Source organism: Grammomys surdaster, unplaced genomic scaffold (genome assembly GCF_004785775.1).
Source record: "Grammomys surdaster isolate TR1022 unplaced genomic scaffold, NIH_TR_1.0 195, whole genome shotgun sequence".
NCBI classification, from domain to species: Eukaryota; Metazoa; Chordata; class Mammalia; order Rodentia; family Muridae; genus Grammomys; species Grammomys surdaster.
Window position 1 is genome coordinate 1,157,697 of NW_021604640.1, and position 13,164 is coordinate 1,170,860.

The window sequence follows — 13,164 nt, forward strand, 5'->3', positions numbered from 1 at the left end:
TCTCTCTCTCTCTCTCTCTCTCTCTCTCTCTCTCTCTCTCTCTCTCTCTGCCATATGTGCAGGTTTGTGTATGAGCAAATGAGCAAATGTGTGACTGTATGAACCTCTATGTATTTTTCCAAATTGCACATGTATTTCTCAATCACTCTCCTTCTTATTTCATGAAACAAGGAGATCATTTAGGCTGGCTGGGTCAGCAAGATTCTGGACTCTGCCTGTCTCTACCTCCTCAGTGTAGGGATCACAGGCATGTGCTGCCACACCAGGCATTTATATCAGTCCTGGATATTGAACTCAGTTTCTCCTGCTTGGACAAGAAACACTTTACTGACTGAGTTACTTTCACAGCCTATCTTTTTTCTATTTTTAAACTTTGTATTTTTCTCATCTCTTAGTTTAATGTCTGTGATTACAACTGCATTAAAACATGTTTTAAATAAACTACATCTTTGTTGAAAGAAAAGATACTGATACAGATATTAAAAAGAAATACAAGAGGATGTGTTTGGTGGATGTTACCCAATTGGGAGGGGCTTTCCCTTCTCAAAGGAGAAGGGGAGTGTATAATAGGAGGAGGAATTTGTAAGGGTGGGACTAGGAGGAGAGGAGAAAGGAAGGGGGTCTGTAATCAGGATGTAAAGTGAATAAATTAGTTAATGAAAAATAAATAAATACAAGAAGATAATCACCCCATTGTGGTGAGAAGTTAATAGTCATTATAGACTTCAACTAACATAGTTTTGTTAATATAATATTTATCATATTACCATAAAATTAATGATTATCATTTTAAAACTTCATTATTTTAGACAAATTCATAATTCTTGATATATAGTGGGTTTTTTTTTTACTTGTTTGTGGAACAAGGAATTGAACCTCAGAACTCACAGGGGTAGGCATGCACATTCTATGAACTACATATCTAGCCTAACTTTAGAATTTTAAGAAGATTTATTATTTTTAAAATTTCTTCCTATTTGAATGTATATTGGTGAGACTATTTGGAAGTGCTATGTTCATACATTAAAATAAGTTTGCAAGTAAACAGTATGCAAAGTTGAAATAATTTTTCATGTTTTCATGATTACTTTTAACTTTACAAGCTCCTAAAATTTTCTTGTACTAATACACTCCTATTTCAACTGGTATGATCCTGAAACACCAAAAGTTTCAAAAACAGGATAAATCTATATACAGAACTTAAAAATTTTCTCTTAATTCATTTACTCATTTTATATCCTGATTGCAGCCGCCCTCCTCTCCTCCTTGTCACATCCTAATACCCCCTCCCACATTTTCCCTTCTCCTCCTCTGAGAAGGAAAGCCCCATGCCATGGGTACCAACCAGCCCTGGCACATCAAGTTGCAGCAGGACTAGCTGCATCCTGTCCTATAGAGGCCAGACAAGGTCAGTCCAGGGAAAAGAGTTCCAAAAGGAGGCAACACTGTCAGAGACAGCCCTCACTTCACTTGTTAGGCAACTCACATGGAGACCATGCTGCACATCTGGTACAAATGTGTAGGGGGCCTAGTTTCAGCCTATGCATGCTCTTTGGTTGGTGGTTCAGTCTTTGTGAGCCCCCATGAGTCAAGGTTGACTCTATAGATCTTCTTTTGATGTCCTTAAGTTTATAGCAGCTTTATTCGTAACAGCCAGAAATTGAATACAGCCTAGGTGTCCTTCAACTGAAGAATGGATAAATAAAATGTGGTACATTTACACAATGGAGTACTACTTAGCTATCTTTTAAATGTAGCAGTGTGCAGAATGTAAGAAAGAAATTCTGTACCATGTGTACGCCTCAGAGAGCTAAACCGGAAGGCAGCATTCTCATGGAGGAAGCTCTTCCAGCACTGGTCAATTGCAGGACTCTTGGGATGTTCTTTATCTAATTAAGAAACAAGGAGATATTACAATTCAGTATAACACTTGAGGAAATAAAATTCTATGGGAGTGGAAATTAAATTAAGTCCCTTTGAAACTTAGATGAGAATGTTTCAAAGTAGGTTTTGACATGAAATTTAAGTGACACAATTGAGGAATATACTCAAGATTAGAATTGGTTTTCTATGTAACACTAAAATATTTCAAAATCCATTCACAACTTAGTGGACTTTTAGTTTTAATTACTCAAATAACAGATATGGAGAATCTATTCATCTAAACTGGATTATAGCAATATATATATATATATATATATATATATATATATATATTTTATGCAACATTGATTGTAAAATTAAACACAGTGCAAACAATCACATACTAATATCTACAAATAAGATAAATTCAAAGGGTGGTAAAAATTATATATATATATATTTGGAAGGGGATACTGAAAAATATTTAATCATAGAAGTTCATGATTCAAAAATGCTTTGAAAGAGTAGTCAGTGCCCTTAACTACTGAACCATCTCTCCAGCCCCACTTCTGAACAATTTCTAAGGGTGATTTCTCCAACTGAAAAACAGTTAACTTCAACAGTTGTCTGCAAAATTTAACATAGTCATGAATTCACAGGGCTCTAGTATGGGGCATAATGGACTAATAACAAATCCTAAGTTCCTAGACCATTTAAAATTTTCCAGAAATTCTTATGTTTCAAAATATTAGTTGATAATCTACATTAGATAATATCTACTAATCCCAAGAATGTTTTGGCCATTTCCTCTGTAGCTACCTTTTGAAATTATCATAGAGTAATATATGCATGGACCCTTGAATTGTTAATTTTCCTATAGCTTGACTTAAATAACTCTTAACTCAAAGCTCTCTTTCAAAGGTCTATCTTCTTTCTACTATTATTACTGCACAGTTCCTTGCTTAGAGACATCTATCCCTAAACTGTGTGAGCTAGATTGAAAGGAAGTTGTGAGCTATGGTTTACCTTTAAGGTTTTATAGTTCCCAGAGAATTATATGTTAAAACAGTCAAAAACACCATAAGCTTACTATTGTGTGATGTATTTCCATATACATTTATGCCTTCATCTGATGTAATACTCTTAAAGGAATCCCATAGTTATACAGACAGTATTTGAAGTATTGTTGATGGGAAACTTTTTGAGAACAAAGGACTGGTTAAGAATATGGGTACTGGTGAGAAAGGGAAATGATGGGGTAGAAATAACCAAAATACATTATAAATAGGTAGGAAATTAGAAAAGAATTATTTTTTTCCCTCAAGAACATAAATAATCTCCAGAGTTGAAGTATAGCACTGACTGCTCACCTGTTCTTGGTAATTCTAAAGTATTTTGACAGTAGCCAATTTATAAAAGTAACTATACAGTGATAACCAGGCTTCATTTAGTGCAATCAACTAATAGGTCAAAAAAGTGTCTTCCTAACATAAATAACTGAAAACAGCTTCCCAAATTGTATAAACAGTAACACACAGTGTTCCAGGAAATGCTTTCAATAACATTTCCAACAAATCATGATAAACATTTCTACATCATCTGAACTCATGAGTATTTAAAATACCCAGAGAGTGAAGTTGACTCAATAGAATCCTTAGTGTGACTAGTAGAAGGTACAGTATATTGAAAGTACAGAGATTTGGGGCTCTTTCAAGTTAATTAGTGACTAGACTTCAGGGTTCTCAGAGAAAAGAAAACATCTAAGTCTATTCAGTTACTTTTTAGTACTTCCTCCATCAAGCTTTTTGTATGGTGGATTTAGGGACTAGATCTGCCTGTTGAGAAGTGATATGCAAAGGTCCTTAAGGATTTATCTTTGGAGAGTAAGGCTTCCTTTCCTGCTCCTTCATTTAATGGGTTCTAATGGTTCTGTAATCAAAAAACAAGTTGCTAGCCCTCTCTGTCTCTTAATTTTCTCATGTTTACAACTGAATATGATGAATACCTTAGGGGGTTCATGTTTTAGGGTTTTCTTGAAAATGATGACTTGGGAAGTGGTCTTGGGGAGTGCCAGTTGAGGAGTTCAGAAGTCAGAAACAAAAGATCAGAATATTAAAAAGTGTTTTCAGCTTCTGAGTCATATATTTATTATGATTTTAAGTACAGAACAATTTTAATTTGGGCATAGCTAAATACAAATATGGTATAAAATGTGTTGATAACATAAAATGCCTTTAGAAACATTTATTTTATGTAACATATTGTAGTTACTTGGAAATAAAATACCTGCATGAAATGGTTATGCTCCTTAAAGGACCAATATTTTCTCAGATATGGGAGAAATCTGAAGAATGTACCACATGATTTCTATATACCAAGGTCATGGAATTTTCTGCTATAACTGGCTTCAACTTCCTGGAACTGTGCATCTCAACTCCAATCTATTCTCTCTGTGTGTATACAATGTTCACAAATACTTCTGGATTTAGCCTTTAAAATGCTGTAAAATCAAATTAATGAATGCAAGAAGCACAGATTCTCTTGAAAACTTTTCTGAGACAAATGAAGCATGATTTCCATAAATAGGCTTTACATTGATGCTTATAGCTTTGGGTGCTTAACCTGTATTTACAGTAGAATCCAAAAAATTAGAAAGAGGCCATGAATAGTTGCAGGGAAGGCAAGCCCTTAAGGGAGGAAGTATGGTAGCAAACAGGAAATATGAAAATAGAGAGGTGGAATAAGTGGGCTGGAAAACTGTAAGCAGGAAGATGGGTAGAGGGAATAGAAGAGAAGAGATAAATATGTTAGAAGAATACCTGCTAACTTGTAAATCTATCTGTCCGTCCATCCATCCATCCATCTATCCACCCACTCATATATAGGTGATTAAACAAAATCTCTAGTGCCAAGTTTGTAAATCAATCTATTTATCATCTATCTATCTATCTATCTATCTATCTATCTATCTATCTATCTATACATCCATCCATCTATCTATCTATACATCCATACATAGTGGGCAATTAAACAAAAACTCTAGTGCCAAGGGTGGAATACTTCCTTTTGAGTTTTTGGACAGGTAGATTTCAGAATCCCTAAAAAGGTGTCACTACTAGAATTGCTATAAACTTTTGTATAATAAGAACTGGAATATGCCAGGCAGTGGTGGCACATGCCTTTAATCCCAGCACTTGGGAGGCAGAGGCAGGCGGATTTCTGAGTTTGAGGCCAGCCTGGTCTACAGAGTGAGTTCCAGGACAGCCAGGGCTACATAGAGAAACCTTGTCTCAAAAAACTAAAAAAAAAAAAAAAAAGAACTGGAATATTTGAAAAATTTTGTAAGAATCTTATATATCAATTAACTCATATGTGAATCCAAAATTAAGATCAGAAGACCTCTAATTGGTGCATAGATTCTCCATTTACAACTTAAGAAGTGTGTTTCAGCAAACATATCTTACCTCTTATTTATATGGTTTTATTTTATAAAATGTTTTTATTTTATAATGAAAAAAGACAGATAGCTATAAAATATAAGAAAAATAACCTACTTGTTAATATGAGATCAACAGAAACATCTTCACTGGTAGGATTTTTAAAATGTATCATGACAGATGCCTGAAGACCAAGAATAGTGGTTATCCTTTCCATTTCTATAGGCCTGGGGAATAGTCCTACTCCAAACAGGTAGAATTTCCATTCTTTAAACTGTTTAAAAAAGAAACAATCATAATTGAATATATATTTGATTTTTAAGATTTATAAAACTGTTCTATTGTTCTGTCCAATATTTCTCATTGTATATGGTACAAAATGAAACAAATACTGACATTTTTTTGTATAAGTAAGCATATTCCCCTGAATGCACTGCTACTATTAACTTTTTTATTCCCCATTCCCGTTAATTGTTCCTCTTTACCTCACTAGATAGTCTTGATTCTACTTTCATATCATATGTACACATATAATTTTATTTACGGAGAATCTAGGAACTACATATGAGAAAAAATAAGCCATATATGTTTCTGAGACATACTTAGTTCACTCATTAGTATTATCTATAGTGTCTTGTAAATAATGTAACTTTAGTATTTGTGACTGACAAAAATCCTGTTTCCCTCTCCCTATTTCTCATTTCCTCTTGCCCCTTCTTCCCCCACCTATGTATCATATTTTATATGCATTCATTTCTGTGCTGTCTAGTGTAAAGTCAACTTGATACAAATTAGAATCATTGGAAAGAAGGGAGATTTAGATGAGAAAATGCCTCCATAAGATCAGGCTATATGCAAGCCTGTGGGACTTCCTTTTAATCAGTGACTGGTAGACCATTGAGAATGGTGCCACCTCAGCTAACCGGATACCAAAAAGATTAATGAAAAAATAAATACCCCCACAAAGCCAGGCCCAACCATAAATATGATGAATAACAATTTACATCCAGGGAAGAGAAATCTCCCTGAGAATCCCCTTCTTTTTCTTTTCCAGGTAAAAATGAATCACCCGTGATGTCTGCTGTTAGAAGTTCTAATCCAGATGCTGGCCTCCAAACTTACACTACTCAGACCTTTGAAGGGCCACTGACAAGAACATCAAACAGCTAGAGATTGACATCACTAAGCTGAAGAAATCCCTCATTTCGCCGTCTGAAGAGACCTCCTAATATTGCAAAGATACTTATTGGACTTGATTTACTCTAGTACAATAGAAAAGGCTGTATACAGCTCTTGACTGTGTACAACCCTCAAAGAAGAAGGTTGCCTTTACATAGACAAGACAAGGAGGGTTAAAGAGAGCATGAAATAGGTAGTGAAGGCCCTAAGAAAAATCAGAGAGAGAAAGAGACAGATGAATGCTGGTACAAGAATTGGTTTGCAGCCTCTCCAAGGTTGTCAACCCTATTTTCTTCCATCTTGGGACCATTATTTGGGTTCTTTTTGCTTTTTTTCTGCTGGTCCCTGGCCCCCAAATAGGCGGACTAACTCTGTGATACAACAGATAAATAATTTTGTAGCAAAACCTACTCAGATACATTATCATAAGTTAGCTATGGAGGACCACGAGACTCAAGATGAGGTTGTTACTTTATACAGGGTGTTTCCAAAACCCATCTCCACACAACCTAAAAGAGGGGACTTCTGCCCCTAGACCAAGCAGAGAGGGGCCACCCAGAACCCCCTCTGACTGGTGATCTGAATTCTTACTTAGGCTGCGAGGCTAAGCACTGCAAGGGAATATAAATAAAAATTAAAAATATCTCTCTGGGTTCCCTGAGGGACAAGCCTGACTGCATAGGGGTTGAAGTCAAAAGTATCCCCTCTCCAGGAAAAAGACATCGGGATGGGTATGGCCCTCATGCCTCACTGGACAACGACAGGGGGACTGGAGCCATTACAAGGTCCCCTTCAAATACTGGAGGCCAGGCCTCTATCCCTGCCTTCGCAAGATTAGAATTGCCACAGCCCTTCTATACTTAGAGAAGGGAGGAGATGTCAGGGGCAGCCCTGCTTACACACTGTAGGCCTAAAATCAGCCATAGGCCTAAAATCAGCAATAGGCCTATCATACATGTATACTAACACCAAGTCTTGGGTCTCAGTGGAAAAACATTGAAACAGATGGCTATAAGCTAATGTCTACAGGCAGCTTTTGTGGAAATTTATAAGCCTGAGTAGTCATAGACCTTGTAAATAGGTAGCCTTGGCAGACAATACCAGCTTAGATAAGGACAAGCGAGTCATAGGCAGAGTCATAGTGAATTGTCCCCTGAACCTTCACCTAGCTGATATCCAGTTCTGAAGATATCGGTATTCCCCCTGAACACCCACACTCCAGTGTCATTCCCTTCCCCACATCCTGCCTTTCTGTGTTTATAACCCCTGTGTGAATTAATTACGATTTGAGAAAAAAAAAAGAGAATGGTGCCACCTTTGGGCTGGTGGTCCTCCATTTTATAAGGAAGAAAGGTGAGCAAGCCATGAGGAGTAAGTCAGTAAGCAGTATTTCTCTGGCCTCCACCTCCTGCCTACATGTCCCTGACCTGTTTTTGTTCCTGTCCTGATTTTGTCCACTCATGAACAGTGATGTGGAAATATAAGCCAAATAGCCCTTTGTCCACAAGTTGCTTTGGTCACTTGTTTCATCATAGCAATAGAAACCTTAATTAAAACAATTCTTGTTATTTGATACCTACAATGGTTCCCTAACTTAAGCATTGTAAATAGTGCAACCATAAGCATTGCTACAAGTATCACTGTGATGTGCTGACCTGCAGTCATTCACATAAACACCCAGGTAAAGTGTAACTGGGTTATATGAAGAACTATTTTTAGCTTTGTTAGGATACCGCATACTGATTTTTACAGTGGCTGGACTAGTTTTCCATCTCAAAAGCAGTGCATAGGGGATCCTCTTTGTTGGTATCTTGCCCAAATTTCTGTCATTTCTTTAATGGCTGATATTTTAACTGGGGCATATCAATGAAATTTTAATCTTAATCTACTATATTACAAACACATATATACACAGATACAAACACAAACACACAGCATTTGGAAAGTAAAGAAATGATCTGATATTATGTGAAGAATATTTTATATACACTACTAATTGAAAAACTCTTTGTGGTACAGAGAAAAGAGACAGCTCGAGATGTCGAATGCTTAGTTCTGAAGTGATTTGCAACTTGATGGAGCAATCAAAGGGTTGCTTACACCTTTCTATGAACAACATTGAACAGTATGAATCAGAGGTAAAGTCCAAGTCAAAAGCAGGATAGCTAAACTGAGCAACTAAGAGTATGACCTGTACTCATGATGTTCCCAGTAGCAGCAAGTAAGTTCCTGTGCTGATTTCTAGACAGAAGGGAGACATGCATTTTTATCTAAGATATCAAGAAGTGGTTAAAGCATTTTTGGAAAATTAGTGTGGTGGAAGTCTAGGAAAACAGGATCTGTCTACTATTTGATAAATTTCTGTCAAGATTATATTGTTTCTAAGAGAACCTGTACCATACCTTTATTTATAGTCCTCCCATACTTATTAAATATCTTGAAATCTTACTATTGATTACAGCTATTTTGAAACAGCAATCAAGAGTGTAGGTAAGAGTAGCAAGATACTGCAGTATATTGACTACAATGAGAGGTACACGCAAGATGGCAGAGGCTTTACTGATAACTTTAAGGCTTTTGACAAGCATATGAATTTGATCCTCTGTGTTTGTGGTGTTTTAGATGATCAAGCCAAAGAATGTAAAATGACCAGAGTGAAGAAAACTGGGCTTTGTATTTGGTCTTGTGACATGGGGAGAACTTGTTATCACTCACTATGGAGGGTCCATATCTTAAACATACTGCCATTACTCATGTGTCACTAGCTGATGCCATAGGTGGTTCTGTCATTGGGTGGGCAACTGGCAGAGGAATATCAGCTGCTGAACCTACTATCTAAGCTTCTAATAGATTAGTAGTCTAACTCTAATGAGTTGGAGGTATATCCCAGCAAGTCATGACTCTACAGGGAAGAAGCAATGTAGCAGATGCCACAGTTCCTGCTACTGCCAGCCATGCTAGAGGCCAACAATTACCCACCAAGATGGGGAACTCTGCCTGAAGGCAGAAAGAACCTGCATCCAGGAATTATATCTTTTCTACATGGTATGAGACCATCCATGAACTACCAACTGGCCTTCAGACTGCTTGAGGAACATCTATAAGTATGCTCCCTCAAAGAATAAGAACCCCTCCACCAGGAATTAGAGGCCAGCCCTGCCCAGAAATGCATTCACATTTTTATTTTTAGCCTTTCAGCTTTATACTCTGCAACCAACCTTATGAAACTGTGAACCCTGGGAGTTTTTATATCTGTCTTATTGTGTTATAGCCAATGAATACATAAAACATTGAACCAAGTTTTAAAAATTTACTCTATCATAGCCCCCAACTCCAGTAGGCATTCCCTGTGAACCCATGGACCACTCAAGCCAGAGAAGCAGGTAGCCTAACTGCAGATATTCACCTCTTCCTCCTTTCCTCCCAAATCATTCTGGTAGTTTTATTCCCAGATCTGCACAGGAATACCTGTGGTAGCTTCTCCTCACTCTCTACCCTCTTTCCCAGGGGACTAAGAAGATCCTGGTAGCCTTCGGCCCCTGCCTGGTCCCTGGGACTGGAGCAGACACAGAGTCGGTCTGCTCCTGTCCTGTGGAGAAACTGAATCCTGAGTCATCCAGGAGCCACAGCACTCAGAGCAGCTGGTAAGAACTCCATCTCACTCCCTAAGCCCCAGAAATACATCTGGGAGCCAGGGACATCCTGGGCACAGCAGCTACCCAAACCCCGCCCCTCCGGAATTCCACTTCCCTTCGGCCCCTGCCTGGTCCCTTGGACTGGAGCAGACACAGAGTCGGTCTGCTCCTGTCCTGTGGAGAAACTGAATCCTGAGTCATCCAGGAGCCACTGCACTCAGAGCAGCTGGTAAGAACTCCATCTCACTCCCTAAGCCCCAGAAATACATCTGGGAACCAGGGACATCCAGGGCACAGCAGCTACCCAAACCCCGCCCCTCCGGAATTCCACTTCCCTTCGGCCCCTGCCTGGTCCCTGGGACTGGAGCAGACACAGAGTAGGTCTGCTCCTGTCCTGTGGAGAAACTGAATCCTGAGTCATCGAGAAGCCACTACACTCAGAGCAGCTGAAACTGAATTCTGAGTCATCAGGGACCCACTGCACTCAGAGCAGCTGGAGCCACTGCACTCAGAGCAGCTGACACAGAGTTGGTCTGCTCCTGTCCTGTGGAGAAACTGAATCCTGAGTCATCTAGGAGCCACTGCACTCAGAGCAGCTGAAACTGAATCCTGAGTCATCGAGAACCCACTGCACTCAGAGCAGCCGAGGAGCCACTGCACTCAGAACAGAAGGATTACCAGATCCAAGAGGTGGCCTGAGTCCCAGGAGTTCTTCCACCCGGGAGATTAGGGGCATAAGACCACAGAGACCTCTGGACTCCGAGGAGCTCTGCAATAAGCAAGATAACTGGAAATACAGATTCCAATCTTACACAGAGAGGGCAGGTACCACTAGAGTTACCCAGATGGCGAAAGGCAAGCGCAAGAACATATGCAACAGAAACCAAAGTTTCTTGGCATCATCAGTGCCCAGTTCTCCCAATATAGCAAGCCCTGAACACCCCTTCACACCTGAAAAGCAGGATTCAGAATTAAAATCACTTCTCATGATGATGATAGAGGATTATAAGAAGGAATTAAGTAACTCCCTTAAAGAAATACAGGAGAGTACAAGTAAACAGATAGAAGCCCTTAAAGAGGAATCACAGAAATCCCTTAAAGAAATGCAAGAAAACACAAAGAAGGAATTAAACAAAAACATTCAGGATCTGAAACTGGAAATAGAAACAATAAAGAAAGTTCAAAGGGAGACAACCATGGAGATAGAAAACCTAAGAAAGAGATCAGGAGTCACAGACGCAAGCATCACCAACCGAATACAAGAGATAGAAGAGAGAATCTCAAATGCAGAAGATACGGTGGAAAATATTGACACAGTTGTCAAAGAAAATGAAAAAAGCAAAAAACTCCTAACTCAAAACATCCAGGAAATCCAGGACACAATGAGAAGACCAAACCTAAGGATAATAGGTATAGATGAGAATGAAGATTCCCAACTTAAAGGGCCAGTAAATATCTTCAACAAAATTATTGAGGAAAACTTCCCTAACCTAAAGAACAAGATGCCCATAAACATACAAGAAGCCTACAGAACACCAAATAGACTAGACCAGAAAAGAAATACCTCCCGTCACATAATAATCAAAACATCAGATGCACAAAACAAAGAAAAAATACTAAAAGCAGTAAGGGAAAAAGGTCAAGTAACATATAAAGGCAGACCTATAAGAATTACACCAGACTTCTCACCAGAGACTATAAAAGCCAGAAGAGCCTGGACGGACATCATACAGACCCTAAGAGAACACAATTGCCAGCCCAGATTACTATACCCAGCAAAACTCTCAATCACTATAGATGGTGAAACCAAGATATTCCATGACAAAACCAAATTTGCACAATATCTTCCCACAAACCCAGCACTTCAAAGGATAATGGATGGAAAACGCCAACACAAGGAGGGAAACTACAACCTAGAAAAAGCAAGGAAGTAATCTTCCAACAACCCCAAAAGAAGATAACTATACAAACATAACTTTACCTCTAATAACAAAAATAACAGGAAGCCACAATCATTTTTCCTTAATATCTCTTAACATCAATGGTCTCAATTCCCCAATAAAAAGACGCAGACTAGCAGACTGGATACACAAACAAGACCCAGAATTTTGCTGCATACAAGAAACACACCTCAGTGACAAAGACAGACACTACCTCAGAATAAAAGGGTGGAAAACAATTTTCCAAGCCAATGGTCCCAAGAAACAAGCTGGAGTAGCCATTCTAATATCAAATAAAATCGACTTTCATCCAAAATTAATCAAAAAAGATAAGGAAGGACACTTCATACTCATCAAAGGAAAAATCTACCAAGGTGAACTCTCAATTCTGAACATCTATGCTCCAAATGCAAGGGCACCTACATACATAAAAGAAACTTTACTAAAGCTCAAAACACACATTACACCTCACACAATAATAGTGGGGGATTTCAACACCCCACTCTCAGCAATGGACAGATCATGGAAACAGAAACTAAACCGAGACAGTTTGACATTAACTGAAGTTATGAACCGAATGGACTTAACAGACATCTATAGAACATTTCATCCTAAAACAAAAGAATATACCTTTTTCTCAGCACCTCATGGTACCTTCTCCAAAATAGACCATATAATTGGTCACAAAACAAGCCTCTACAGATACAAATAGATTGAAATAATCCCTTGCCTCTTATCAGATCACCATGGAATAAGACTGGTCTTTAATAATGACAAAACCAATGGAAAACCCATGTGCACATGGAAACTGAACAACTCTCTACTCAATGATGACTTGGTCAAGGAAGAAATAAAGAAAGAAATTAAAGACTTTTTAGATTTCAATGAAAATGAGGACACATCATACCAAAACTTGTGGGACTCCATGAAGGCAGTGCTAAGAGGAAAACTCATAGCTCTAAGTGCCTACAAAAAGAAACTGGAAAGAGCACACACTAACAAGTTGACTGCACAACTAAAAGCTCTAGAACAAAAAGAAGCAAATACACCCAGGAGGAGTAGAAGGCAGGAAATAATCAAACTCAGGGCTGAAATCAACCAAATAGAAAC

The 13,164-nt window shown here is 38.3% G+C and overlaps 1 protein-coding gene and 1 pseudogene across 1 annotated transcript in view; one reads left to right on the forward strand and one right to left on the reverse strand.

The window, feature by feature from the left end:
* Cfap47 (cilia and flagella associated protein 47) overlaps window positions 1–13,164 on the reverse strand; it is a 230,304-nt gene that overhangs the window by 27,366 nt on the left and 189,774 nt on the right. The window contains exons 57-58 of the mRNA XM_028769943.1: window positions 5,418–5,574; window positions 1,791–1,889 (exon numbers count right to left, since the gene is read on the reverse strand). Coding sequence (XP_028625776.1) covers window positions 1,791–1,889; window positions 5,418–5,574 — 256 coding nt within the window. The remainder of the gene's footprint in view (window positions 1–1,790; window positions 1,890–5,417; window positions 5,575–13,164) is intronic.
* Window positions 8,666–9,480, forward strand: LOC114623269 (annotated as a pseudogene).